This window comes from Fusarium graminearum, chromosome 1 (assembly GCF_000240135.3).
Source record: "Fusarium graminearum PH-1 chromosome 1, whole genome shotgun sequence".
NCBI classification, from domain to species: domain Eukaryota; kingdom Fungi; phylum Ascomycota; class Sordariomycetes; order Hypocreales; family Nectriaceae; genus Fusarium; species Fusarium graminearum.
Genome location: NC_026474.1, coordinates 2,513,407 through 2,539,155, shown reverse-complemented (window position 1 = coordinate 2,539,155; position 25,749 = coordinate 2,513,407). Strand labels below are relative to the sequence as shown.

The following is a 25,749-nucleotide window of genomic DNA, read 5'->3' as shown; positions in this document are numbered from 1 at the left end:
CACCAGGAGAAACCCATCTCGTAAGGGGAAATAAAAGGTTGGGCTCCATTAGTGGAATGGAAACTATCCCGGGCCGGGGAACCTTGGAGTAGCAAGCTCAAGGGCTGTCCTGTATTAATTGAAGCTGCTGGTGATTTCATCCTCAGCGGCCAACCCACTGGAACAGCCGCCACCGAGAGCCAAGACATCACAGGGCTTATGAGAAGCTATAATTGGGCGGGTACATCTGGCATATATCCACTATGAGACAGTGTGATGTCGTCACCGGCGTCATAGGCCGGAGATCTCGCCAGGAGAACCATTTACGTGCTATCGCAATAACATCAACAATGCAAGGGTTCTGTCATGTTCGGGTGCTTTATTTGCATTCTACTGGAGGTTTTAGTACTAGCAGCGATGGATTGAAAAAAGAAACGACGGATGTAGTTATGAGGTATTAGCCTCTTGGGCCATGTGCCAGATGATCCGGTAAAAATGATGATGCCAGCTACACTAGAAGCAGAGCACATGCATCGCATCCTAGCAAAAGCATAGACTGTGTGAATTAATAACAGAAGAGGACAGAAAAAGGTGATGCCATCATTGTCATCATCACTGCTGCCGTCCTCGTGGGTGTGACACCTTCGAGACGGCCTGGACCCCTTCTTGCGTGTGTCATTCCCGCTAGAGAGGGACACTGACAGTTTTGTACAGTAGTGGTTTGTAGTACAGTTGCAGTGCTGCGGCTGCTGTGACGCTATCGCGGGGCGTCTTGTACTGATTGTCGTTTTCAGTGACTTCATATACATGTCAATCTTTTTTGACAGCATAACGTCAATACGACGGGTATAGACATATTATTAGAATCAATCAGTGATAGTCATCCGATAAAGAGGCTCTGCTCTTTTAATAACAAATCATCTGCAATTTCTATTCCAGTTCGGTTGCATCGAAAATTAAACATTCGCGTCTAGAAGCAGCTGCTTGTCAACGTCACGACAAGTCTCACCACTGAATATACCCCGCTATCACCACTATTTACCTCGTCCTTCTTAGCTTATTGCCATCGTCATTCACCTTTTACCAGGACTGTTACTGTTTCAGCCAGATAGGATATTCCACCAGCTTGTAAGCATTCAGGGCAGATAATCTTACTCCACAGAGATTGATTCAGCTCTCCCAGTCATCCAGTGACCTCACTCTCCCGGATTCCTATTCGTGCACTCATCCTTTTGAGTGTTACATCCATACCTCCACGGCATTCACAGAGCCTGTCAGACAGGCAGTACCTAGAAACCAGGGCCCTGTGTGCTTCCAGGTTTCCCGCTGGGAACGCCCCCATCCCCACTCAACTCGCCTGGCGTTGGCCTAGAATCCTGCTAAAATCTGGGCTGCCAGTGAAAGTGGGCTGCCCACCTTTTCCCTTCCGTCACCTCTCAAATCTCGGTCCTCCCCCCCGTCAAAAAGAACCGGGCTCTTGTCACCACCAGCACCCAGCGCAAGGCAGTTTTTATCCAATTTCCCTTTTCCTGTTTCTTCCCTCTCGACGACTTCTCTTCTTTCTTCCCCCATATCTCCCGTGTCACTTTTGATAAAAACAAACCAAAAGCCAGACCAACTGTACCACATATCTATCTCTTCTCTATCACGACTTGTACGACGCCATCACAGCAAGAACGCCAATACACAGAACCGCTCCCGCGTCCTCTAGAGTAGAGCTGCTAAACCCCGCATCGTCCTCAGTCCAGCCCTGTTCTGTCAAGACAATTCCGTTTCGTCTTTATAATAATATTGCCCGCGCTTTGCGACATCCCACGCCAACAAAAGCGCACGTTTTACGATCACGACTCGCACGACCTTTCAAGACGGAACAGCTATAGACTAGATCAGCCAGATCCGTCCTTAGCTGTATCGCCTGTTAAAACCAACCACAACGCTCCCCAGACGTTCTAATCCAATTCAATTCTCGTCGCCAAAGTTAGCCCAAGGCTTCCCAACTTCTTCTTTTAAAGGCGAATTGTCGCGCCTTAGCGACAACCTTCACAGCCATGTCTACCATCCAGCAACTTAAGAATTTCATTCGACACGGTATGTTCCACAATGCTCCTCTGCCTCTTTGGCTTGCTTTATAATCAGACTCTGATATTTACTTTTCCAGGCAAGCAAGCTCGTGCCGCCCCCGAAGAGGCCCCACGAAAGACAGAACAGCAGCAAGCGCCTGCAGTCCAGCATAAGAATGCTTCAGACCCTAGCACTTACGCACGCTCACAAGAACCCGCCGGCCACGATTATGGCGACGACGAGTACTCACGCGGCAAGAGCAAGAAGCGCGTTGACGATGAGAAGCTCGCCAAGCTTATTGCTGAGGAGAATGCTAGTAAGAGTAAATTCCCTCGCTACCCTGGCCTCGAGCGCTGGGAGCTTGTCGACAAGATGGGCGACGGCGCCTTCAGCAATGTCTACCGCGCTCGCGATACAACAGGCGTACAAGGCGAAGTTGCCATCAAAGTCGTGCGCAAGTACGAGATGAACAGCATGCAGGTAAGCATGACCGGGCTTTCCGTATCTGGCGGCCCTTCTCCTTGTGTTTGATGATTTATGCGTTTGGCTCTTTAATTCTTCTTTCTTTCTCTTGTGGTCCCCATTTACCAACACGGGGTTGTCCCCTTCTATAGGGAAACAAACATTTACATCCGGACTTCAAGAAAGTCCCGAAGGCAGCAGAGGTGCGAGAAGCTCTTTCTTACAATTTCCTTTTGTTTCAGGGCCTGTTGCTATCCCGCCCACAGTCAGTTTCTGCTGTCTTGACGGCGGCGATGGCCAGCCTTCAGACTCGCGGATATGCCTGGTAGAATACTAACATGTCACCAGCGATCAAATATCCTCAAGGAGGTCCAAATTATGCGTCAGCTTGACCACCCCAACATTATCAAGCTCGTCGAATTTTCCGAATCCCGACAATACTACTACATCGTCCTCGAACTTGCCCCCGGTGGCGAGCTTTTCCACCAGATTGTTCGCTTGACATATTTCAGCGAGGAATTGTCACGACACGTTATTCTTCAGGTCGCTCAAGCTTTAGAATATCTCCACGAAGAGAAGGGCGTCGTTCATCGGTACGTTGGATTCCTCCCCTGAGCTGATGGTTGATGTCAGAGGTGGTGATGCCCCTCCTGACGTCATTCGCCCCTGCACGTCCTTGGAAACATCGCTAACATCCCTACCAGTGACATCAAGCCTGAGAACATTCTGTTTGAGCCCATTCCTATGGTGCCTTCAAAGCACCCTAAGCCCAAGCAGCCTGGTGACGAGGACAAGGTCGATGAGGGTGAATTCATCCCTGGCCAGGGTGCCGGTGGAATTGGTCGCATCAAGATTGCCGACTTCGGTCTTTCCAAGATTGTCTGGGACAACCAGACCATGACACCTTGTGGAACTGTCGGTTACACAGCACCTGAGATCGTCAAGGACGAGCGCTACTCCAAGTCAGTCGACATGTGGGCTCTGGGTTGTGTGCTGTACACTCTGCTCTGCGGTTTCCCACCATTCTACGATGAGAGTATCGAGGTGCTCACTGAGAAGGTTGCCAAGGGCCAGTACACCTTCTTGTCTCCTTGGTGGGATGAGATCTCCAAGTCTGCCCAGGACCTTATCAGCCATCTGTTGACCGTGGATCCTGAGAAGCGTTACACGATCACCGAGTTCTTGGCTCATCCCTGGATTTCCGGAAACGGGCCTACTCCTCGGGAAGAGATGAAGAAGGCTGATGGTATGCTCCGCGCCTTTGATGCTACCAAGTTTGAGGAAGCTGGCCGACGATACGACTTCCGATCTCCTGGTGCTGTTAACCTGCGCGAGGTGTTTGATGTCGGTTACGCCGTGCATCGCCAGGAAGAAGAGGGCAAACGAAGGGCACAGATTGGTCCCAAGGGCACACCGGCACGATTCCTCGGTGGCCTCAACGAGGAAGACGAAGACGAAGACCACATGGAGATCGACGGCCAAGAAAACGATGATGCCAAGCCCAACGCAGCGACCAAGGCTCTCGAGCAGAGCATGCGAAAGGCCAACATCCGAGACCAGGAGCAACAACAACAACAGTCTCGGGGTCGCGAGCGGGAGCGAACTGAGAAGGGCTATGGCCAGCACTCAGCGGCTGTCGCTGCGGCAGCTCGACAGCAGGTCCGCGACCGTAACCGCCAACGTGGAGCCTTTGAGCTCAATTTGGACAACGCAACCCTGCTGGGCAAGCGAAACAAGAAGGTGCCCGTCATGGGAGTATGAGAATCCCGCGATCCAGATACATATGGTGCCTCGAGAACAAGCTTGAGGCACGTTAGCCCTGGCGGTGCAGCATTGCCGGAGCCAACACCTCTTGGGCGGCATTCCACAGACAAGTCGTTAGCTATCAACGATGTTGGCTAAGGATCACTGTCTGGGTACGACTGTTTCACATTTTACTTATTTGGAAATTTTCTAGGTGACACAATGACAAATGTCGCCGAAGAAACACAGCAAAGGTTGCAGGGGATGAAAGGTTATTGGAGTGCATTCAGGCGCACGGAGTACCGGGTTATTAACGAAACCCTGGTGATTTGGGACAAGACTTCTTCTAACGTTTTATGTCATGTAATATTTGTCAAAAGCCAGGGGCTTGCTTATGCATTGTTCATTGGCTCTTGTCTTGATATCTATATCTCTGTTTGCTGGTGTCGGCGGAGCGTGCGAAGTGGGCAGCAGCAATTATCCGTTGGGCAACATCATCCATAGGTTTGGAGTTTTGGAATCTCTTTTTACCTTATTTGAAATGAAATGGTTTTAAGACTAGATGAATGAATATTTGTACGTACAGTTGACATTTGAAGCATATACTTTCCATCATTTTACGAGTATATACTACATACTACCAAGGTTACATTACTCATCGTCATCCTCGTCATCGTCCTCATCACCGCTACTATTATCGTCGTCGTCGTCATCATCTTCTTCTTCTTCTTTTTCAGCAGGGGCACCATGAGAGCCATGGTTCTTTCTTAAATTGCTGCCTGCTGGAACATCACCACCTCGCTGCGATCGAGCTGGATCAGCCTGGTGTTTTCCCTTGGTGCAACCCCCGGTGCCACCTAACTTTGAACAGCACGACCACCTGAAGCCATCAGGCACCTCCTCACGCATCTCAGGCGTGTCTATCTCGCCGTGACAATTCTCATCGTGATCAGCCCAGAAATCCTCCGAGTCGTCTACTTCAAGATCTCCTAAAACACTTCGTGTTAGTATTTGCCAACCGCAGCTAACTCAACGCACCATGATGGTAGCGATAAGACATTATTGGTGTTATCTTCATTTGTATACACCTCGTCGCACTGCACACAGACGAATAAATCGTTACAGGCTTTGCGCTTGAGGCCGGTGGTTGGGTTGTCGGCGGCTTTGAGAGCGCCGTAGTGGTTAAGAGCGCGTTTGCATACAGACGAGTCGTCGCACAACGAGAGGAGGATAGCGCGTAGTTGATGCTCTGGTGCCAGATGGACCATTTCATTTTCCAATGAGATTGACATTTTCGTTTACTTGTGAGTACAATTGGTGGTGTTTGATCTGTTTTGAGTTAAGTAAAGGACTTGAGGAGTAGTCTGGGTGTTTTAGTGGGCGTGAAGGATAGCCCTGATTTGATGTTCCGGTGCCTTCACCAAGTCTTCCAAAGTAGACGGTGGCATTGTACAAACGAATCAGATGAAATGTCGGTGTTAAAAATGGTAAACTGGGCTTGTTTGTGTAAGTGTGAAGTGAGGTTACCCCGTCCCGCAATTTAGAGAGGTCTGAAAAAAACCCACGATTGCTTTTTCGTTTGAAACGCCAAATAATGAGACATGACGAATCGGCTAACCACGCTTTCTTAATACATGGGTAATTTCGGGGAGTTTGATTCAAATTTTTAAATCCTAGAAAGCTTGTTCGGAACTGGATCGTCAGTCCTGGGTTTATTTATATGTTGATTCGTTTGGCTGTGAGACAGAGGACATTGCTGTGCGTTGTCGTGGTATAAATGAACACCATATATCAGTTGAGGCTGTTTGCAATGCACAAAGATGGCATGAGACGTAGCCATGGCTGATATTGTGAACCCAGGCTTGTTTGTCTGGGTTTTCTACTTGGTTTGCACCTTCCCTTGTCATTTTTGCGGATCAACATCTTGCATTGACCCATCACCAATCTCAAGATACTACTTTTAGAACCACACAGTATGTTCTTCTTAGTCAACTATCTGCTACTGTTTGCCACTCTTGTTTCCGCTAGAGGATGCAATATTGTCACAAACTTAACATGCACCTCTGGAGCGCATATCATAGTCATCAGAGGTAGTCTCGAGCCTCAAGGGCCCGGAATCATCGGAGTTGTCGCCCAACGTATCTCGAGCAGAATTCCCAACTCGTATATAAGTTCCCTACAGTATCCAGCCATATACGACCCCTACAAACCCTCTCAGACTGAGGGTGTCAGAGCTCTTACCAAAGTGGTTAAGCAGCATGCTACACTCTGCCCTAAAACAAAGATGATTATCCTTGGGTTTTCTCAGGCAGGTCGACTGTGTTGTCCTATAATACAAATAGATCTGACTGAATAGTGATAGGGGGCTCATATCGCCGCTGATGTTATGTGTGGTGTGAGTTCAGTCGGGTTCCCAGCTACAAAGCCACAGCCTCTTAATATTACTAACAAAGGTAAGTGAAACAACCAGCCCATAGAAGCTTGGATTTCTCGATTTGCTCATTTATTTGGAAATAGTTGCCGCTATTGTCTTGATGGGCGATCCGAGTACTACGAAGGGACAGGCCTTTCACGTTGGGAGCAGCAAGGGTGATGGTGTAAGTCAGCAGTAGATATCTCAGGTTAAGATTATAAATGCTGACTCGAATCGACAGGTATTCTCTCGCCAAAAACCAAATGGATGCCGATACGTCTCTGGCAAGACCATGTCTTTCTGTGATGCAGGAGACCCTTTCTGTGAGGCTGGAGGCCATGACCTGAGCACTCATATGAGATACGTGTCAGCGTATGGACAAACGGCTACTGATTTTGCTGTTTCCATGTTCCATCTTGCCTAGTTAGCGTCCTTTGATTATGTCGACTCAAATCTACTTGTTATGTCCCATGTCACTTGGGTCGATCTAGATTGCTATCTATCCCTGCCAAGAGATAGACAAGCAAACAAACAAAGCCATGACCAAGCCTCGACCCAACAAGATCGTTGAGAAGATTGAACAAGCAGGTTTCGCACAATCAAACGATCCATCCTATATCTTCCAAGACCCGTTATATGGTGGATTTAAACTAAACATGCAGTCACGTCTTTCGGATTCGCAAAATAAACTCAACTGGGATATAGACTACAACGCTAATCATGCTCGGCAGAACCGTCTAATCTAACGTCCACCACGAGAGCCTTTCCTCTACTAGATAGTATACATTATAGCCGCATATTCTCCACGAGGCTTTTATATAAACAGATGGAAAACAGTCCTGATACAGACAAAGGTCCGAAAAGCCCATATCGGCTTGATCGGAACTACCCCAGACCTTGACCCTGTCGACCATTAATTATGGATATCTGCCGTCTCCAGCGCAGGTGCAAGCTCGCAACATTTGACGTACAAGTACTAGGCTCGTTTACTTTCTTTGCTTTTTCGGTTCCAAGCGTTCGATCGTGTGGGTCTGATACTACCACGATTTGACTGGTAGGCAACTTACATCGAATATCGTGGGAGAATTGAGAGTGAATTACATGGTGTTGGCACTATCGAGCAAGTGACAGCAAGAATCTATAAATTTTTTCCCTCGCTCTCTTATGGTTCTCTTTTTTTTTATGTGCTCTCCATCCCTATACATCGACTCTGAATCACCGCAGCGAGTCAAGATCAACTTGGCATCCCAGTAGGCTATTTATTCCCTCCTTGTGATCCTGAAATAAATTCATCCTCTAACTCCTTTCCAAAGCCTTTCACAGATACCAAGTACGACGCAAACATGATCGCCTTCACTCTCCTTCTGAGCTTCCTCGTGGCTCTCGTCGCCGCCAAACCGACTACATGCGCCAAAGGAGCCCATGTCATCGTAGCTCGCGGCAGTCTCGAGCCTCAGGGTCCTGGCGCCATGGGCGAACTGGCCGAAAAAGTTCTCAAGCTTGTCCCCGGATCTGACATAGAATCCCTTGTGTACCCTGCCCTGTATAACGAGTACCTCGAATCTCAGCCCGTGGGTGTTCGCACCTTGACTTCTGTCATCCAGGCCTATGTGAAGAACTGCCCCAAGACTCAGCTGGTCCTCATGGGATACTCACAGGTGAGGCTCAAAACACAATAGCCCCTTGAATTCACCTACTGACTTTCATCCAGGGCGCTCATGTCATCATGGACACCATCTGCGGTGCAAGCTCTACCGGATTCCCTGCTACCTTGCCCCAGCCTTCCTTCGTCACCGACAAGAGTAAGAGAAAGAGAAAGCCAATCGATGATCCTGCATAGCTAACTTTTGGCAGTCTCTTCTGTCATCCTTTTGGGCGACCCAAGTCTCACAGAAGGCCAGACCTTCCATGTCGGAACCAGCGTTGGCAGCGGAGTAAGTCATCAAGGAAGAAAGCAACACTCGTCACAATCAACTAACACTTTTCTCAGATGTTCCCTCGTAACCTCCCGGCCGGCTGCGACAGCATCGCCAAAAAGACAGTTTCGGTCTGCGACAAGGGCGACCCCTTCTGCGAAGCTGGTGGCAAGGATCTCAGCGTGCACCTGGGCTACATTCCCGTCTGGGGAGACTATGTAGTCAAGGAGTCTGTTAGGCTGGCGAAGGCGTTCATCAAAAAGGCCAAGGCATGCTAATGGATATGATTTTACGAATTTTCTTGGTTCGGAATCCGCCAAATAGGTGGCCAGAACATTTATACCCCTAGGATAGGAAGTTAGGAAACAATCAGAATCTTGGAATGAGGTTTTGAATGAGTAACGTAGGACGTGAGAGCATGGTGCAAATAAGTAACAGTACAGTGCATAAGTAATGTCGTATTGCGACCTTGCCGGGCAGTATTTTTCGCGCTCAATTCCATGAGCGATCCATTGTGTATTTTCCCAGTTACTAACACAGCAGTTGAATGGTTTACCAAATTATGAGTATGTGCCGCTCGTAAGGCCTGATGAGTCTAAATGGTGCAAGGATGAGTTAAATATGTAAGATAGATTTTCGCTTATATGCTAGGGCTTGTTAGTTCACGATCCTGGCAATTCTCTGTCGTGTAAGTGAGTGAGTAGCAATAAAGGCACATGGAGAGCATACGTCACTTGTATTTATTTAACTTTAGTCGCGATATAATTCGAGTAGGAAAGTAGTTGGTATTCGCTCGTGGCATAAGCCCATGGCGACCCTAAGGGCCGCCCGCTCAAACCCATACATTGTAATCGTCGTAGATCTGATCTATCAGTCTATTTGCATTGTTCCTCATCGCGTCGTCCAACGTCCCAGTCCTGTTCACTCATTAAACCATAAGAAATTAAAGAAATCTAGGGTATCATCCGTCTCCCATTTACCAAAAGGACCAAATTCCGTTCCGAGTTCCAGCTTCCCATTACCATTCATTACCATTCAACCATCCGTTCTTAAACTCCAAAAAATAACAATCGCATGTCGCTCGCTCGTCTCCGAAAAAAAGATCCCCTCCTCATCAATATAATTCGTCATCGGGGATCCTCCATCCGGCTTTCGCAAATAAAGGCACCACTTCAGGATAGGCCAGCGAAAAGGGTACCCAGAAGCGCTCTTGGATGAGGTGAGGGATCCTCTCGGGCCTGAGCATGTGCTCAGTCATCCTGCACTGGATGATTCTGTTGAGAATCCACACCATCTCATTTGCGAGATTCTCCTGGCGGTCCTGGTCTGAGTGCTTGAGTTCGTTCACGTACGTTCTGGCCAGCTCATCAGCCAGACCCGCTAACGAAAGCATCGAGACGGCTGAGTTGCCGACTTTTAAGACGTGCATCTCCTCAAAATCGTAAGGGAACCTGACGCGGATCTGACGTAGCATGCCGTCGCTCGTCGAGACTCCCCAGATGTCGTGCCTTTTTGGGATAGGGAGCATGCCCAGCGCTTTCGCCCAGCATTTCTGGTTCTCGCGCGTGTGCTCCGGGCATAGCATGCTCACTTTATATGGCCTCGCGTCGTAGCCATAGTAGACCATGGCGGCCATGCCGCTTACGGCGTAGGGGATGTGGCTGAAGCGAAGCGCTATCATGTCGATTACTTCACATACGGCCTCGTAGTTCATTGAGCGGTTGTCCAAAATGATGATGGCTTCGTTGCTCCCTGTTCTATCCGCAAGCGCAAACGGGTAGAGTATTTCATCTGGTGCAGATGCAGGTTTCTGGACTTGCCTCCCGTCTTGCTGCAGGGGTATTGGCGTCCGGTATGGAGACTGGTGTTGTGGGGGACGTTGACGTGGAACCACAGGCAGAGGCTTCTCAAGGTCAGGCCTATTAACTCTTCGAGCTTGTGTTAGACCGCCTGACGCCTGACGAACCTCCTGACTCTGATTCTGAATCTGACCCTGACCCTGACTCTTATAATAATAATTTCCTTGCTGCTGCCCTCGCGTTCCAAGGTTGTAATTATTTCGTGCCTTGCAATGACATGGTGTTTGTTGAGAATACTTTTTGCTTCTTCTGGAATGCTTTTTTTGATTCTGTTTCTGTTTCTGTTTCTCATGGTCAGAATCTTTCATTGCCAGAGAAAAACGTTCGCTAAAAAGCGAGCGCAGAGACGAACGGAACCCCATTTTCACAACGGCTTCGCTGAGACGTTTTCTGCGACTCTTCTTCTCTTTATCGACGGGGAATCGGTGACTTACCAATTACTGCAGACCTGCTGATAGAATGGATATTTGGTTCGGTTCGTAGAATGTTGTCTTTGTTCGTGTAAAAGCAAAATGTATAATAGCAGTATGTGTGGGTGATTGTTGACTACTAACAAAGTTGAGATAAGACAAGGAAAAGAAAGGAATCGCGCGCGTGCCATTTTTTGCTCTTATATAGACGAGAGCACCTTGTTCACGCCTGCTCCTACAAGATGGAAGACAAATGCATGGTCACTATGTTCAACAAACACAAAGCAGATGCTCGAAACCGACACCACCCACAGTTAGGCCGCACAATAGCCTTAGCCTCACTCACATGAACGGCACAACAAGGAACATATGCGGAGTTAATGTCATGCATGCAAATACGATGCTAACCTTGTGTGCAATAATTCGTGACATGGCTAGGTCTATATCGTCCGTCCCGCCCGCCAACGCCAATTAATCGTACAAGTCCATCCCGTGGCCTCGCTATGTATCCCTGTGAACTAGGTGCCCGCTTCCGCTCGCTCATAACTCCTCCTCCACGTCCATCTCCTCGCCATTCACTTGTCCCTTAGACCCTGCTGGCGTCTCCCTTTTGGGCATGGTCGCCTCCCTGTCGATCATTTGTCTCGACACGGAAACAATGTTGTCCTCGATGAGCTCCTGGCCAACATCTTCGAGATGCTTCTTGGGATCCAACTTGCCCACATATCGAGTCTTAAGCTGATCTTTGGTCAACTCGGTCTCCTCCTTCACACGCTTCTCGTAGCCGTCCGCCAATGTAACCAGCTGTTGCAGTCGATCCTTGTTCTTGCAACCCTCATGCCGGAAATCATTCATCTCCAAAGCCTCGGTCCACACATGTTTGTGCAGGTTCATGAGCATGTTCTCCTCGAGAGCCGTCTTGCGGTAGTCGATGCCGATTGAGTAGTAGTGTCGATTCAAGCCGTGGATAAGAGCTTGAATTGAGGGTTTGTTGAGATGGCCCAAGTTGCTTGTGCTTTGTCGTGGCTCTTGCCCAAGCATCAAAAGCTGAGGGTTTATGAGTCGGAAAGCGTCAATGACGACTTTGCCCTTGACGGACTGGATGGGGTCGATGACGACAGCTACAGCACGGGGGTTCAATTGCTCGAATGATTGCTGGGTGTTGATGTCAACCGACGAAAGCCAGCAACCGAAACCGGGATGCGAGTGGTACCATCCGACAACCGACTCGGGTCTGTTGAGAAGGGTTAGCTAAAGAATAACAGAAAGTCGACCGTCATTTAACGCACCTTCCTGTCTGTCGAAGCATATCCATCATCTTCGTCTGGAAAACAGGATCGACGGCCTCGACACTAACACCGGTACCACTCTGGGGCATGGCAAACACATCCATAACCTTGACGGTAAAGTCGTCCACGAACTCGCCCAGCATCAGACCCATGACTTCCATGGGCACACCTGCGCGGCCGTGTCGAAGCATTTTGAGGAGGGCGAGGGAGGAGATGTAGACTGTTTCGGAGTTGTCGATCAGGTTGGTGTTGTCCTGTGCGCATAAGAGTTAGTCCATGGTCTTGGAGGTAAGAAACCCTCCCGCGGGAGCTTCAATCAACGGGATCATAGCTTACAGTTCCATGAGCAGCTCCTCCTAGGCCCATACCGCCGTTGCCAAGTAAACTCCTGAATCGCTCCATGGTATCGACTAGGTTCAAAGTGTACAGATGATATGCGCGTAAGTTAATTCGTCAAAAAGAGTTCAGCCGTGGGTGTAGATGTGATTGTTGGTGGTGGTGATGGAGGGTGTTGCTATGATCGGAGCTTGGTAGAAGGCTATTGACGTTGACGCCAGCCCGGCAGCCTGGGAGCCACAGCTCGTAGCTTAGTCACGTCACGTGTAAACCTGAGCTTCCTGTGGCAGTACAGCAGTCTCATGCGAGGGGCTCTAGTTGCGGCTAAGCCAATTTAGATAGGAACGGCCTAACATTAATCCTTGTAAATGGCACTCTAATGGAGCTCCGACATGGGCTTTGCCAACGCTCTGCCCAGCATGTACTTGCTACTAACTTACACTCAAGGCTGCTTCCAGAAAACAACTTCTGCTTCATACACCAAAATTACCTACCCTTCACGTCTCGATCGAACATGCTGAGCTCTCTCTGAGCCGGTTAAGCTTCATACGTTTTTAAACAGGTTTTCGCTGTTCCACGCATATTCGACTTGACCCTTTTCTTCCCACCCATTTCCCGAGATTCGCGACACCCTCAGTAACCGCAATCATGGGCGACGACATTCGTGTTGAGCTCGGCTCAGTCGCGCTCAATGCCTCATCGCCCAAGAAGGTTGCTTACTTTTACGATTCTGACATTGGTAACTATGCCTACGTTACTGGCCATCCCATGAAGCCTCATCGCATTCGGCTGGCGCATAGCTTGATCATGCAGTACAACCTGTACCAGAAGATGGAGATTTACGTAAGTCTACTCCTGATTAGCATTTGATTCCGCGCATACTTTTGCTATGAACTTGAGCTAACATTCCTGAAGCGCGCGAAACCTGCGACCCGAGGCGAAATGACCCAATTTCACACGGACGACTACATCGACTTCCTGCAAAAAGTCACGCCAGACAATATGGACAGCTTCATGAGGGAGCAAGGAAAATACAACGTCGGAGATGATTGCCCTGTATTTGACGGTCTCTTCGAGTTTTGTGGTATCAGTGCGGGCGGTAGCATGGAGGGCGCTGCGCGACTCAACCGCCAAAAATGCGACATCGCCATCAATTGGGCTGGTGGTCTGCATCACGCCAAAAAATGCGAAGCCAGTGGTTTCTGCTACGTCAACGGTATGTTTTATCATTCACGCGAAACAACACCGTTTAACAATCTCTAGATATCGTTCTCGGCATCCTTGAGCTCCTCCGATTCAAAAAGCGGGTCCTCTACATCGATATCGACGTCCATCACGGTGATGGTGTTGAGGAAGCCTTCTATACCACCGACCGTGTCATGACTGTTTCTTTCCACAAGTATGGCGAGTACTTCCCTGGTACTGGTGAGCTGAGGGATACCGGTATTGGCCAAGGAAAGAATTACGCTGTGAATTTCCCTCTTCGAGATGGTATCACCGATGCGTCATACCGCTCAATCTTCCAGCCTGTCATTGAGAATGTCATGAAGTATTACCAGCCCGAGGCTGTTGTTCTTCAGTGTGGTGGTGACAGTCTTTCAGGTGATAGACTGGGTTGTTTCAACTTGAGTATGGATGGTCACGCCAACTGCGTGAACTTTGTCAAGAGTTTTAACCTCCCTACCCTTGTTCTCGGTGGAGGTGGCTATACAATGCGAAATGTCGCGCGTACATGGGCATTTGAAACTGGTGTTCTTGTCGGCAAGGAGATGGACCGAACATTGCCGTACAATGAATACTACGAAGTAAGTTGCTTGGATGTGGTTTGATGAACATTCACTAATACAAAGTAGTACTATGCTCCTGACTTTGAGCTGAACGTCCGATCCTCAAACATGGAGAACTCCAACAGCCGAGAATATCTCGAGAAGATAACTTCATCAGTCATTGATAATCTCCGACAAACTGGACCCGCGCCGTCAGTGCAACTGCAGGACGTCCCACGAAAACCTTTTGGCGGCATGACCGACGAGGAGGAAGCTGAGCTGGATGATCTCGATGAGGACGAGAACAAGGATGTCCGCATGACGGAACACCGCTGGGACAAGCATGTTGAACATGACAACGAGTTTGAAGCCAGCGACGATGACGAGATGGCTCGCGTCAATGGTGCTACTCGCCAGAACGGTAACAAGCGCAGCTTTACTGATTACCGCAAGGGAGAAATGGATGTCGATAACCCCGACGCCCCCCCTGCTAAAGCCCCCAATGGTGCTTCTAATGATGAGGCTGCCGAGGAACACACTGGCGAGGACGGACACGATGTGAATGACGATACTATCGATGACATTTCGGCTCCCGATCAGCCTGAGAAAGACCAACCAGAGAAAGCGACCGAAACCCCTACTGAGAATGCGAAGGAACCCGAGCTATCAAAGGTTGATGGAGATGGCGATGTGGGTATGGAGGACTCAGCAGTCGAAGAGACAACCATCAAGAAGGAGGATGTTGAGCCTGAAGCACCTGAAGCACCCACTGAACCTTCAGCGCCAACAGAAAAGTCTGCACAGGACGAGCCGACTGTCGAAGCGGCGGCTAACGACGCTGCTACTACAGAACCAATCCCAGAGCCGACACCTGCCGAAAAGCCTGCAGAGTCAACTGAGAAAGCTCAAAGCGAACAGCCTGCCGATGCTATGGACGTTGACACGGAGAAAGATAAGCCAGAGCAACCCAAGGAGAAGAGCAAGAGCCCAGCAAACTAGGAGTTGCCAGGGAATAAGCAACTCGTCTGGATTATATAGGCATTTTCATGTTACAACAAAAGCTCATGCCGCACTTGTTGTCTCGTACACATAGCTGGGCCTTGAGTTTTGAACGGATGGGCACGCTGTACTAAGCGACGATAAGATGTGGTCTGCAGTTCAGGCGTTGCAGGCGTAGGATTACATATGGTACGAAGGGAGACGCATTATAGTGAAAACATGGACGGCTGGTATTTGGCTGGGCCATGGATGACAGCAATGCTATCTCTTATTACGAGTTTCTCTATTTTAGGTTCACATCATAGCGAAAAGAACTAATTTATACCAGTCATTTTGCACGTTGATAGTATAGTGGGACAGAATTGTGGTTTTATTTCAGGCTACGGCAGACGCATGCTGTTACCCTCCAATTGATACATGCCACACTTGCTCAGTGTCAAGCATGATGTTCGAGCTAGTTGACAATCTTGCAGCGCTTTTGCGAATGATCAGCACTTGCTTGTTCATCGTATGAGTTCTCGCCTCATCCGCGCTTAGTTGAAGGTTCCTGGGGCGGTGCAACACTAGTTGGCGGCATTCCACTGGTAAGTTGAAGAGAGCGTAATCGAGCCTCTGCTTGGTCCCAGGGGCTGTATTTGTACAGAAAGCACTGGCACTCACATTCTATGGCGTGCGAAGCAAGTTCCGGGGTCAAACGTGCTAACCGAAGAAGTCTGGCCGATACCTCATTTGTGATACCATTATTCCGAGGCTCCAAGGCTGCGACTTGGGCTGTTGTTTCTTCGGGTGAAATGTTGTCAGTCTTGGCATCTTTGTTCGTTGGAGTTGTAAAGCAATAATTCTCGAAGAGGGCGTCCAATTCCTGCTCAATATTGTCTTTCAGCGGCAGTTAGCTTTTCGGTTCATTTTATACCGAAAATGTTGTTGAAGGGGTCACTGATCTTGTGTAGCCTGTGTTGGAGTAAGGTGGTGGTGTTTCCTTTGCTGCTTGCGCGTTGCTTTACAGGTGCTGTTTGATAATGGAAGACAAATAAACACCTTGGAGAGAGATAGTTGTGCCCTTTATATACCTACCCATTTCTTATCAAAGCTATGAACGCGCGTGACATAGGCTGTGAGTGTAAGTGTTGTATGCGGTTAACTTTTGTGAATAAACTTAACTTCCGTGATATTGTACCATGAGGCGGCTGAATATCTATCAAAGTATACTATATATAGTAAACGCAAAAAAAGCGTACAATGTTCTTTATGTTCATACCACTTTTCGTTCAGTTGAAATTCCGCTTATACGTTTATTGACATGGATCTTGTGGTTAGCTAAACTACATATCTTAGTACCTAGGTAAGGCTAAGCGATACCAGAGTTCGGTACGTTAACTTTTAAAGGAACTGAATCTAATTCCCGTGGGATATTTCTATTCTTAATAATTTAAGTAAATAATACTGTCCTCAAGGAGAACACGACTACTGAAGAACAATCAACACATGCCCGACAGAAAACCACCACCTTTTCCCCATCGAGTACCCCCAAAGACACACTTGAATCAACCATCGAGTACCAAAATGCCAAGCTGCTAGCCGGCTTACCCAGATATTACCCAGAGTCAAGTCTAATAAGTATACCAGACTGAATTACTAATATCTTCTCTTTTTTCTGGCGACCAACTCTTCTGGTATTGTAAGACCCTCAAGTCTAGGGTGAGAACACACTGAAGACAGTGGGGGGCCGTGATACTGATAAGATCCCCCACTTTCCGCCTTTTTCTACCCGGCTTATTGAATGAATTAGTAGCAGGGTAGGGGACGAGGTACATGGAATTTAGCGTCGACTGCGGGGAGCCGAAAAATAATTATTTCCAACCTAACCGCCTCTACTCGAGAACAAGTCCATCCCACCATCGTCATATTTAACACTCACAAACGCTTGCTCGCCACTCCCCATATCATGTCAATATAGCATCGATTTATTACTAGCTAGCCAACTACCTGGTCTTAAACATCAGAGAATTCCCTCTTTCGATATCTTCTACTGGACGAGCGCATCCCTCTCTTGACTCACTCGCAATGCCGACCCCCACGCCCACCGAAAGCGACGCCGCGGCGGCCAAGCTCGGTGTCTGGAAAGAGGCCCTTTACGAACGATGTCGCGAGTCTGGGACAGACATGTTCTCCCAGGATGACCTTATGCGCCTCGATGTCATTCCCAACCGCGATCTTATGCTGCTCGCCCGCGTCGTCCAGTCTCTTACCGATGACAAGCTTTTCATCACCATGCGCGAGGCCTCTGGCCAAGTGCTATGGAAATGGCGCGACTCTCAGGAAGCTCACAAGTACGCAACCTAAATTCTACGACAATTTTGGAGTGTATGGCTGACAATTGATCGCTAGGTACAAGCAATGCTCGACCGACGAACAGGTCATGGTCTACTCTCTTATCGACGATTCGGGCGGCGACGGTATCTGGTCCCAGACGCTCCAGAAGCGCCTCAACATGCACGACTCGGTCCTCAAGAATGCCTTGAAACAACTACAGACCAAGGGACTCATCGCACCCTTCAAAAATGTCGAGCATCCCAACAAGAAGATGTTCATCAAGGCCTCCATACGGCCCAGCGATCGCGCCACAGGTGGCCCGTGGTATACCGACCAGAACCTCGACGAGGCCTTTATCGATGAGCTACAGCGTGTAGTATTTGATTTTATAAAGCGCCAGAGCAGCTACCACAGCACGCACGGAGGTGGTGCCGCGCGAACGCAGGTCCCCAAGAAGGGTGTCGTCAAGGGTGGCATGGACAAGGGCAAGAAGCGCGATGCTAGTCACATGGACGAGCCCCCTGCCAAAGTACCCAAGACGTCTCCGACGGCTACCGTCAAGAAGGACGCACTCCTTCCTCTCCCTGCCGGCTACACAGGCTATCCGACCGTTCGCGACATCGCACGTCTGCTATCGGCGAGCGGTATTACTCACAACACGATCCTCTCCGAACACGATGTACAGAAGCTTGTAGATGTTCTAGTTTGGGACAATCTTGTTGAGTCAGTCAAGGTGGCTGGAAAGATAGGTTATCGCGTTTCTCGTGTCGCAAAGCAATCCCTGGAGAGCTGGGCTGGCCGAGATGACCCTACAGGCCGTGAGGGCGGCCCAGAATCCTTCGTGAGCGCTTTTACAGAAGCCCCCTGTGGACGTTGCCCGGTGTTTGAGATATGTGAAGAAGGGGGTCCCGTAGGCCCCAGTAATTGCGAGTACTTCAAGAGGTGGCTGGGAGTTGAATAGATTACGAGATATTTTGCACCTGGGACCATGAAGGAAACCGAATCAGTTTTATTCAAAGAATGGAGTTATGGTATGGAAGTGGGCATTTATTTGTTTTTAGGGAAAAGATAGCAACGGCGTAGTAGGACAAGCGATGGCTGTGTAGTATTCAGCTGGACGCAGCGATTGTCTACTGTCTTTAGGCAGACCAGCATCTGTATGTAAGCGATGCTTCAGAACCAAGACATTCATATCGATATCACTAGTTTGTTTCAAGTGCAGCTTTGGGTTTATTGGTCCACATTGTTCAATAGCTAGATGCTTCTACTAGCCTGTGACTAACTAGCTCCATGTCGCCAGCCCTCAAGTGAGGTTTTGTTGTGCAATCCCAAATTCCCGCTCACCACGTCGTCCAGTTTCAGCTGTTTACAGCTCACCGGACTTCTCGATCTTGGGCTTCTGGGTGTACTTGATGGCACCGCTGCCGGAGCCAGTAGCTTCAAGAGCCTTGACGACGTTAAGGGACTCTTCATCAGCGACCTCACCGAAGACAACGTGGCGGCCGTTGAGCCAAGAGGTGACGACGGTGGTGACGAAGAACTGGGAGCCGTTGCTGCAACAGTGTCAATTAGTGCAATCAAAGCGAAAAGGCTTAGGAGGTGCTTACGTGTTGGGGCCGGCGTTGGCCATGGAGAGCAGACCAGGCTTGTCGTGCTTCAAGGTGAAGTTCTCGTCAGCGAACTTCTCACCGTAGATGGACTTGCCACCAGTGCCCTTGGATATGTTAGTAGTTGTTAATCAATTAAGAATGTAAACGATAACGTACGTTGCCACGGGTGAAGTCACCACCCTGAAGCATGAAGTCAGGGATGATTCGGTGGAAAGAAGAGCCCTCGTAACCGAAACCCTTCTCGCCAGTGCAGAGAGCGCGGAAGTTCTCAGCGGTCTTGGGGACCACATCGTCGAAAAGGTTGAAGTTGATGCGACCGGTCTGCTCTAGAAGGAGAACTGGAGTTAGTTTTGACGAAACAGCTGTGGTGGGGTACAGATGCGATTGAGGGTTAAGGGTAGACAGAGTATGACGAGTGTTCGAGTGTCAAAAGGCATCAAACACCGCGGCCATCCCATGCACGGAACCAACGATAGACAATGAGAAGCCGAAGCTATATCCCATTGAGCAAGGTAGGCAAAAGGGGATGGAATCGTGAGGAAATCAAAGCTTACTCTTGACCTCGGAAGTCGGCTTGCCGTTCTGGAAGACGGGACCCTCCCAGGAGATATCGAAGAAACTATTCAACGGTCAGAGATGGTTCTACGAACGCACTGCTCAGCGCAGGGAAACTTACACCTTGTTACCCATGACTGCGGATGTAGCTGAGAAAAATCTAACAGATCTGATTGTGTTGGAGAGTTGAGGAAGAGAAGAAGAAGTTCTCGCGGCAGAGAAGCAGGTATGGCGGGGTAGGAGGGGCTTGAAGAGGGAGGGTCTCATTTTGGGCAAGCTAGAGGGGCAAAACGTTAGCGCGGGGCCGTGTGAACCAATGGATGCACTCAGAAGAGGGGTAGAGTGGGGGATTGATCACGTGAAGCAATCGGAATAGCTTGCTCTCCCTATTTTGCCTGCTGAGCAACCCCCAAAGCTGGCGACTTTTCCCATGAGGTCACCGTGGCTATGGCCTGTGGGGCAGCTCCTGATGATCAATGATGATGAATGCCCCTTGTTCAATGAGACCAAACAAGTATTCAATCCTGGGCTTCAATGTTTTGACCGCCATTGCCAGCTACTGCTAGTAGATGGGTGCATTGATCAGAGCAGGACCGAACCACACTGGGTTGGCTTGAGTTGTGGACTCAATGGCTGATTCTTCAAGCTTCAACGGGGCTCCCGATTGAGTTGATGGAGGTTGCCCGGGCCACGCACGCTGAACTCTTTGGCTTGTTTGCAGACCGTTGAGCAACAACAGGAACCGACGCAACGAGTCAGTGGCTCGATGTCCGAAGTGCAGCAGACTTTTGCTCAAGGATCACGCCCATTGGAGGGGGGCAAGGGGGCATGGCCACGCCAGTGGGTTCTTGACATTGCATGGGCCCTTCCCACCTCAAGTCTCATCCAGTCCATTGACCCGTGGGCAACAGTGACCATTATAAACAGCCAGGACAGGAAGCGCAGGGGGAAACAGAGCAGAATGGACAAAGGCGAGAAGAGACCGACAACACCGGCGTTGGTCCGGTCAGACAGATAACCTTTCCAAGATCCCAATTGGGTTCACAATAGTTTGGCATTGGCCCAGAAAAGTGCTCAAATGTCTAATGTTTTCTTGGAAGGCGTCTTGCTTTTTTTCTGCAGTTTGATAAAAGGCCGGCAGAGAGCTTTTGGTGGTGAAACAAAGGCAAATGTGGCATTGAAAAGAACCGAGTTCGTACGTACCTTGAACACTGATATACTCGGGAGAATAGATGATGTATAATTTGGGTAGATACAATTATAGCGAGTTGATGAACGTGCTGAGGTTGGCCTTTTAGACTGATCTCGAGAAGGGAAGGTAAAAGATTGGGCCAACTTGACGTCTGGTATTCTAGCTCCCTGTTCGGGCCTGAAGTCTAAGGTTGTATAGCGGGTACTCCAGGCCGGACGCTTAAAGTGCTTTGGCATGATGGTTACGTTTTGGCTCGACAACAATCACTGAGCAACAGAGATAGATGAAGCAGAAAACCAACAACTATTCTACATTGAAAAATGCCTACCTAGTTCCTTACCATACTACTAAAATAAGACATCTCGAACCCAGTACTGTTCTCAGTTCTTTTGATGTCAATCACGTGATCAGCCATGATCCATGCTGACATTGGGCTCTGGGAAATGTCCAAGTGTCCACCATGGCCGTAGTGTAACAAGGGGCATCTTTAAACTCTAGATATCCTATTCCAATCCATTGAAACTCCCCGAGAGCATCATTCGAAGCTCTGCGTTACTTGCGCCAATCATCTCATCTATCTGCTGGCTTCTTCTTGGACTAATTCAATATGGATATGAACGATATCAAGAACACGGTTTCCAACCTGACCTTGTATGACCTCAAGGCAGGCTTCCGGAAGGCCCAGAATGGTACTTCCCTTGGTGACCTTGTCTGATACGCCCGATCGTTACTGACGCGATGCCCAGCTGTCATGAACTTTACCGAGATGGAGGCCAAGGTTGGTTAAGCTCTGCGCGACAACTGTGGTAGAGACACAGTCAACTCACCCATGTTTAGGTGCGCGAGGCCACGAACAACGAGCCATGGGGTGCTTCATCTACCCTGATGCAAGAGATCGCAAACGGAACATTTAACTAGTACGACACGTCGAGCCATCATTAAAGTTTAGCTACTGACTATGAGCCAGCCAAACCCTCAACGAGATCATGCCCATGATCTACCGTCGCTTTACCGAGAAGGCTGCTGAGGAATGGCGCCAAATCTACAAGGCTCTTCAATTGCTCGAGTTTCTTATCAAGCACGGCTCCGAACGTGTAATTGATGATGCCAGAGGACACATTTCTCTTCTCAAGATGCTTCGCCAATTCCACTTTATCGACCAGAACGGAAAGGACCAGGGTATCAACGTGCGCAACCGAGCCAAGGAGCTGGCCGACCTACTTAGCGATGTGGATCGTATTCGAACCGAGCGCAAGAAAGCGCGTGCGACTAAGAACAAATATACCGGTGTTGAGGGTGGCGCAACCTTTGGCGGCGGCTTCTCAAGCGGCAGCTCTGGTCGTTATGGCGGCTTTGGTAGCGAGAGTGCTGGTTATGGTGGAGGCAGCGGCAGCGGCAGCGGCCCTGGCAACTTTGGCGGATACTCTGGCGGTGTCTATGGTGATGGTGGCGGTTTTGGTGGTGAGACTGATGACTGGCGAGGAGATGGTGCTGCTAGCAGAGGGGAACGCTTCGAGGAATACGATGAGTTTGACGAGGGCGAGCGACCTTCTGCCAGTTCATCGAGGGCTGCTGCCAAGCGACCAGAGCGCGCTCCTGCTAAGAAGGCTGCTGCCGAGCCACCCAAGAAGAAGGAACCCGAAGTTGATCTCTTCTCCTTTGATGACCCTGCGCCAGCATCTTCTGCAGCTCCTTCAGCCTCGAACAGTTCTGGCTTTGCTGCCCTGGCCCCTAGCAATGCTGCCGCTCCTGCGCAAGCCGACGACGACGACGAGTTCGATGACTTCCAATCAGCTGCACCTGCTCAGGCCACACCAATGCAAAGCCCTGCCGTGACATCGATGGCCTCTTCGACTGCTCAGTTCGTAGCTCCTCAGCCTCAGTCTGCCCCCCAACAGGCTGATATTAGCCAAATGGTCAGCATGGCATCGATCTCGCCCGCACCGAGTGCCTCAGGCACTCCAGGAGCAAACTACTCTGCCTTCAGCATCCCTGCTGCTCCCGCGGCACAGGCCCCTAAGCCTGCCGGCTTCCAGCAATCTGGCCCCAACTACTTCAGTCCTGTCCAGGCACAGGCATCCAAGCCCACAACGTCTGCCTTTTCTGGCATGGGCACTTCCAATGCTGCTCCCAGCACTCCCACTACCATGGCCAACATGAAGCCCGTTACTAGCTCCTCAGCCAAGCCAGCTGCTGCTGGCGGAGACGCCTTTGGAGCTCTATGGGGCAAGGCCAGTGGTGGCGTCAAGAAGCCTGAGACGCCTAAGGCTGGACCTGCACTGGGCCAGCTCGCCAAGGAGAAGAGCAGTGCTGGAATCTGGGGTGCACCGGCAGCTGGATCCTCTAGTGGCAGTGCTCCTCCCAAGACTGGTGGCTCTGCTATGGACGACCTCCTGGGCTAAGCTAACCCACTAGTCTAGTCGACATGTTTAAGCATAAGTGGATTGTAAGCTGGGATCGAGATTCGATGCATTAAAGTCATGTTTAGTTGGTGGCCTTGAGAATGTGCAGAATAATCAGCAACGGGGTAGCATGTTTGTTTTCATGATAGGATCCTAGATAGGCGTCTGGCGCAACAAAATGAACTGACATGCCATGTCGTTCTATTTTCAACCGATTTGACCACGCGATCGGCCCTGTGGAGAGGCCAGCATTAGATCGATATGTCACACGTAAGCTGTATGTGTGTATCAGGTGAAGACTAACCAACAATGGTTCCACGGTGATCATTGAACAACAAATATCAGGTCAAGAACCAGGATTAGAGCTCATCGATCCTGGACCGGATCTGTTGCCGTTGCAGTAGGACAACAATCCTAGAATAACCTGCAACGATGGACTCATCCAAGCAATCTCGCCCTATATGCAACCGCTCCCTAAAACAAAAGAGAGCCTCATCCGGATTAACGAACCGCTCTTCCCCAAGAACGCCTCTCATCCAATTGTGACCTTGTCAGTATATCTTGAAACACCAACCGCCCTTTACCTGCGCGCCTATCCGAAAATACCCCTGCACGATTAAGCGCCGCCACGACGTTGAGCTTCTGAAGCCTCATTGGTCAAGGTACCATACGCCGAAGACTTGGAAAAGAAAGTTTGTATCATGTTGTTTAATTGTCAGGGTTGACTTGGTCGTCTATGGTATAGTGAGAAGCGCGATGGAGACGCGGCTGGCCGTCGGCGGCTGCTGTAATTGGAAAATTGACTAGCCAAGGTAACGAACTGTTCAATGCCTTGTCATGGTTACGGTTACGGTCTTTGTTATTATTGTATCACAGGGGAGTTTTGTTGACAATGAGATGTGTATAAAGACATTGGGTTTCTGGCGTTGGGAAGTTTCTCTTTCTCTTCATCAAACCACTCACTCAAACAAACACAACAATCTCTTTTCCTTTTTTCCTTGTCTCTCTTATTTCCTTATTTCCTTTGTCCTCTACCTTGTTTGGTCTTGGGTTCTTTCTTCATAAAAAACTATCATCACGAGCAGACGATTTCTTTAACGATTTCTTTTCTCTCTTTTCTTATATAAAAGTCTCTCGCCTCTTTGTAAGGGCGGGTTATAACTTGGACAAGATAGCTTCCCCGTCCCCCTCTATTCCTTTCTACTCCAAGCATCTACCTCTGCGCACAGCCGGCTCGTTGCGCCCCAGTCTCTCTCTAAACACACAAGCAAACTCCAAATCCAAGATGCAGCCTGCACTCGGAGCCCTCGGGCACACCTGGACTGCCATGCGAGCCATGGAGTTTATCTCACTCATTACCATCATTGGTTTGACATCCAACTTCATTGCTGAGATGGTTGGTGCTGATTATGCGGCGCCCTCTGCTCTGATTGGAACCCTGGTTGTTGTAAGTCTTCCCATATAGGATCGGCGGAGTGGTTTCGGTGTTACTTACACATCACAGTCAATTTTCGCGACCTTGTACATCGCCATCTCCTACATCCTCTACTGGGATGGCATGCTCCCTCTTCTGCTTGCCACAGGCGCTGATGTTATGCTTCTCGTCGCCTGCATCGTTGTGGCATGCACTGTTGGCAAGCCCGTCAGCTATCTCGCGTGCCCCAAATTCCCCTCTGATGGCAACACAGCCAACTTCATCAACTCACTCTTCCACAACGTCTACCACTCTCGCGGAAACGTCTTTGCCTGGGTTGACCCTGACAAGGCGTCGTGCTACCAGCTCAAGTCCGTCTGGGGACTCAGCATTGCCCTATGCGTCCTTTTCTCCTTCTCCGCCATCACTTCGGGATGCTTGTGGAAGCGCACAAAGAGCACTTCTCGTCCCGCTCCCAAGGATATTGAGGGTTGAAGGTGCGGCCGTGAGGGGCAGGTCAACAATGCTTTGGGCATCAGTCAAGGACCGCCTATGATGTCCCAGAACCGAAGTCTGGGCACCATGGCTATGGCGAAGCGGTTCGATAGCGACTCTTCTGATGCTGAGAGCGTACGCCAGCCGTGGTGTCCCCCGCCCCCCACGGCGCCTGTCCGAGTCAAGAGGAAGGAAGTTGCAAAGCCTGTGCTGCATCTTCCTCCTTTGCCTCCAGTTCCCGTATCGCCGGGACGCATGAATGATGATTCACCCAAGAGCCCCCTCGAAAGAATCTGGTCAAAACGTAAGACCATTCTTGAGCGAGTTGAGGGCTGGTGGGATCTTGATCTGCTTGAGAAGCGGCAGACACTCTTTGGAGGAAAAAGGATTTAAACGATAATGGTGCTTATGGGATATAATAGATTGGACGCTTTGCTTTGTTTTGAGATTGAGGAAATAATGTGTTGGTATACACAGGGGTAATGTCTACTGGTTAGATCGACTATTAAAAATGAATAAAAATGAGATCGGGGTT

The 25,749-nt window shown here is 49.5% G+C and overlaps 12 protein-coding genes across 12 annotated transcripts; 7 read left to right on the top strand and 5 right to left on the bottom strand.

Moving 5' to 3' along the window:
• Positions 1-2,027: 2,027 nt before the first annotated feature.
• FGSG_00786 (serine/threonine-protein kinase srk1) lies at positions 2,028-4,794 on the top strand (the record flags this gene model as incomplete). Its single annotated transcript, XM_011318195.1, has 5 exons — positions 2,028-2,067; positions 2,138-2,520; positions 2,685-2,705; positions 2,851-3,095; positions 3,207-4,794. 5 exons carry the CDS (start codon positions 2,028-2,030, stop codon positions 4,261-4,263), a joined length of 1,746 nt encoding a protein of 581 aa, XP_011316497.1. The 3' UTR covers positions 4,264-4,794.
• Positions 4,795-4,896: 102 nt separating this feature from the next.
• FGSG_00785 (uncharacterized protein) lies at positions 4,897-5,537 on the bottom strand (the record flags this gene model as incomplete). The annotated part of the gene is made up of 2 exons (XM_011318194.1): positions 4,897-5,242; positions 5,284-5,537. The coding sequence occupies 2 exons, from the start codon at positions 5,535-5,537 to the stop codon at positions 4,897-4,899; spliced, it is 600 nt and encodes a 199-aa protein (XP_011316496.1).
• Positions 5,538-6,083: 546 nt separating this feature from the next.
• FGSG_00784 (uncharacterized protein) lies at positions 6,084-7,082 on the top strand (the record flags this gene model as incomplete). Its single annotated transcript, XM_011318193.1, has 5 exons — positions 6,084-6,131; positions 6,210-6,218; positions 6,608-6,698; positions 6,763-6,842; positions 6,900-7,082. 5 exons carry the CDS (start codon positions 6,084-6,086, stop codon positions 7,080-7,082), a joined length of 411 nt encoding a protein of 136 aa, XP_011316495.1.
• A 919-nt stretch (positions 7,083-8,001) lies between these two features.
• Positions 8,002-8,852, top strand: FGSG_00783 (uncharacterized protein; the record flags this gene model as incomplete). The annotated part of the gene is made up of 4 exons (XM_011318192.1): positions 8,002-8,316; positions 8,370-8,460; positions 8,513-8,592; positions 8,649-8,852. 4 exons carry the CDS (start codon positions 8,002-8,004, stop codon positions 8,850-8,852), a joined length of 690 nt encoding a protein of 229 aa, XP_011316494.1.
• An 836-nt stretch (positions 8,853-9,688) lies between these two features.
• On the bottom strand, positions 9,689-10,795 carry FGSG_00782 (uncharacterized protein; the record flags this gene model as incomplete). The annotated part of the gene is made up of 1 exon (XM_011318191.1): positions 9,689-10,795. One exon carries the CDS (start codon positions 10,793-10,795, stop codon positions 9,689-9,691), a length of 1,107 nt encoding a protein of 368 aa, XP_011316493.1.
• A 415-nt stretch (positions 10,796-11,210) lies between these two features.
• On the bottom strand, positions 11,211-12,647 carry FGSG_00781 (26S proteasome non-ATPase regulatory subunit 14). The gene is made up of 3 exons (XM_011318190.1): positions 12,469-12,647; positions 12,133-12,386; positions 11,211-12,077 (listed from the first exon to the last, which is right to left on the bottom strand). Exons 1-3 carry the CDS (start codon positions 12,532-12,534, stop codon positions 11,384-11,386), a joined length of 1,014 nt encoding a protein of 337 aa, XP_011316492.1. The 5' UTR covers positions 12,535-12,647; the 3' UTR covers positions 11,211-11,383.
• Positions 12,648-13,116: 469 nt separating this feature from the next.
• FGSG_00780 (histone deacetylase RPD3) lies at positions 13,117-15,233 on the top strand (the record flags this gene model as incomplete). The annotated part of the gene is made up of 4 exons (XM_011318189.1): positions 13,117-13,311; positions 13,384-13,684; positions 13,732-14,273; positions 14,322-15,233. The coding sequence occupies 4 exons, from the start codon at positions 13,117-13,119 to the stop codon at positions 15,231-15,233; spliced, it is 1,950 nt and encodes a 649-aa protein (XP_011316491.1).
• A 399-nt stretch (positions 15,234-15,632) lies between these two features.
• On the bottom strand, positions 15,633-16,311 carry FGSG_00779 (uncharacterized protein; the record flags this gene model as incomplete). The annotated part of the gene is made up of 3 exons (XM_011318188.1): positions 15,633-15,862; positions 15,894-16,109; positions 16,308-16,311. 3 exons carry the CDS (start codon positions 16,309-16,311, stop codon positions 15,633-15,635), a joined length of 450 nt encoding a protein of 149 aa, XP_011316490.1.
• A 986-nt stretch (positions 16,312-17,297) lies between these two features.
• FGSG_00778 (uncharacterized protein) lies at positions 17,298-18,507 on the top strand (the record flags this gene model as incomplete). The annotated part of the gene is made up of 2 exons (XM_011318187.1): positions 17,298-17,563; positions 17,622-18,507. 2 exons carry the CDS (start codon positions 17,298-17,300, stop codon positions 18,505-18,507), a joined length of 1,152 nt encoding a protein of 383 aa, XP_011316489.1.
• Positions 17,689-19,990, bottom strand: FGSG_00777 (uncharacterized protein). Its single transcript, XM_011318186.1, has 5 exons — positions 19,833-19,990; positions 19,711-19,775; positions 19,313-19,482; positions 19,154-19,260; positions 17,689-19,099 (listed from the first exon to the last, which is right to left on the bottom strand). Exons 1-5 carry the CDS (start codon positions 19,844-19,846, stop codon positions 18,913-18,915), a joined length of 543 nt encoding a protein of 180 aa, XP_011316488.1. The 5' UTR covers positions 19,847-19,990; the 3' UTR covers positions 17,689-18,912.
• A 1,526-nt stretch (positions 19,991-21,516) lies between these two features.
• On the top strand, positions 21,517-23,305 carry FGSG_00776 (uncharacterized protein; the record flags this gene model as incomplete). Its single annotated transcript, XM_011318185.1, has 4 exons — positions 21,517-21,592; positions 21,650-21,681; positions 21,741-21,820; positions 21,871-23,305. 4 exons carry the CDS (start codon positions 21,517-21,519, stop codon positions 23,303-23,305), a joined length of 1,623 nt encoding a protein of 540 aa, XP_011316487.1.
• Positions 23,306-24,590: 1,285 nt separating this feature from the next.
• On the top strand, positions 24,591-25,214 carry FGSG_00775 (uncharacterized protein; the record flags this gene model as incomplete). The annotated part of the gene is made up of 2 exons (XM_011318184.1): positions 24,591-24,752; positions 24,810-25,214. The coding sequence occupies 2 exons, from the start codon at positions 24,591-24,593 to the stop codon at positions 25,212-25,214; spliced, it is 567 nt and encodes a 188-aa protein (XP_011316486.1).
• Between the last annotated feature and the right edge of the window lie 535 nt (positions 25,215-25,749).

Excerpts from the sequence above, each read along its gene's own strand:
- FGSG_00781 (XM_011318190.1), bottom strand. The coding sequence starts at position 12,534 with ATGGAGCGATTCAGGAGTTTACTTGGCAACGGCGGTATGGGCCTAGGA. Across the intron at positions 12,387-12,468 it reads GAGGAGCTGCTCATGGAACT|GACAACACCAACCTGATCGA; the intron begins GTAAGCTATGAT and ends TTATGCGCACAG. Across the intron at positions 12,078-12,132 it reads ATGCTTCGACAGACAGGAAG|ACCCGAGTCGGTTGTCGGAT; the intron begins GTGCGTTAAATG and ends CCTTCTCAACAG.
- FGSG_00777 (XM_011318186.1), bottom strand. Across the intron at positions 19,261-19,312 it reads GTGACTTCACCCGTGGCAAC|GGCACTGGTGGCAAGTCCAT; the intron begins GTACGTTATCGT and ends AACATATCCAAG. Across the intron at positions 19,100-19,153 it reads GCCAACGCCGGCCCCAACAC|CAACGGCTCCCAGTTCTTCG; the intron begins GTAAGCACCTCC and ends ACACTGTTGCAG.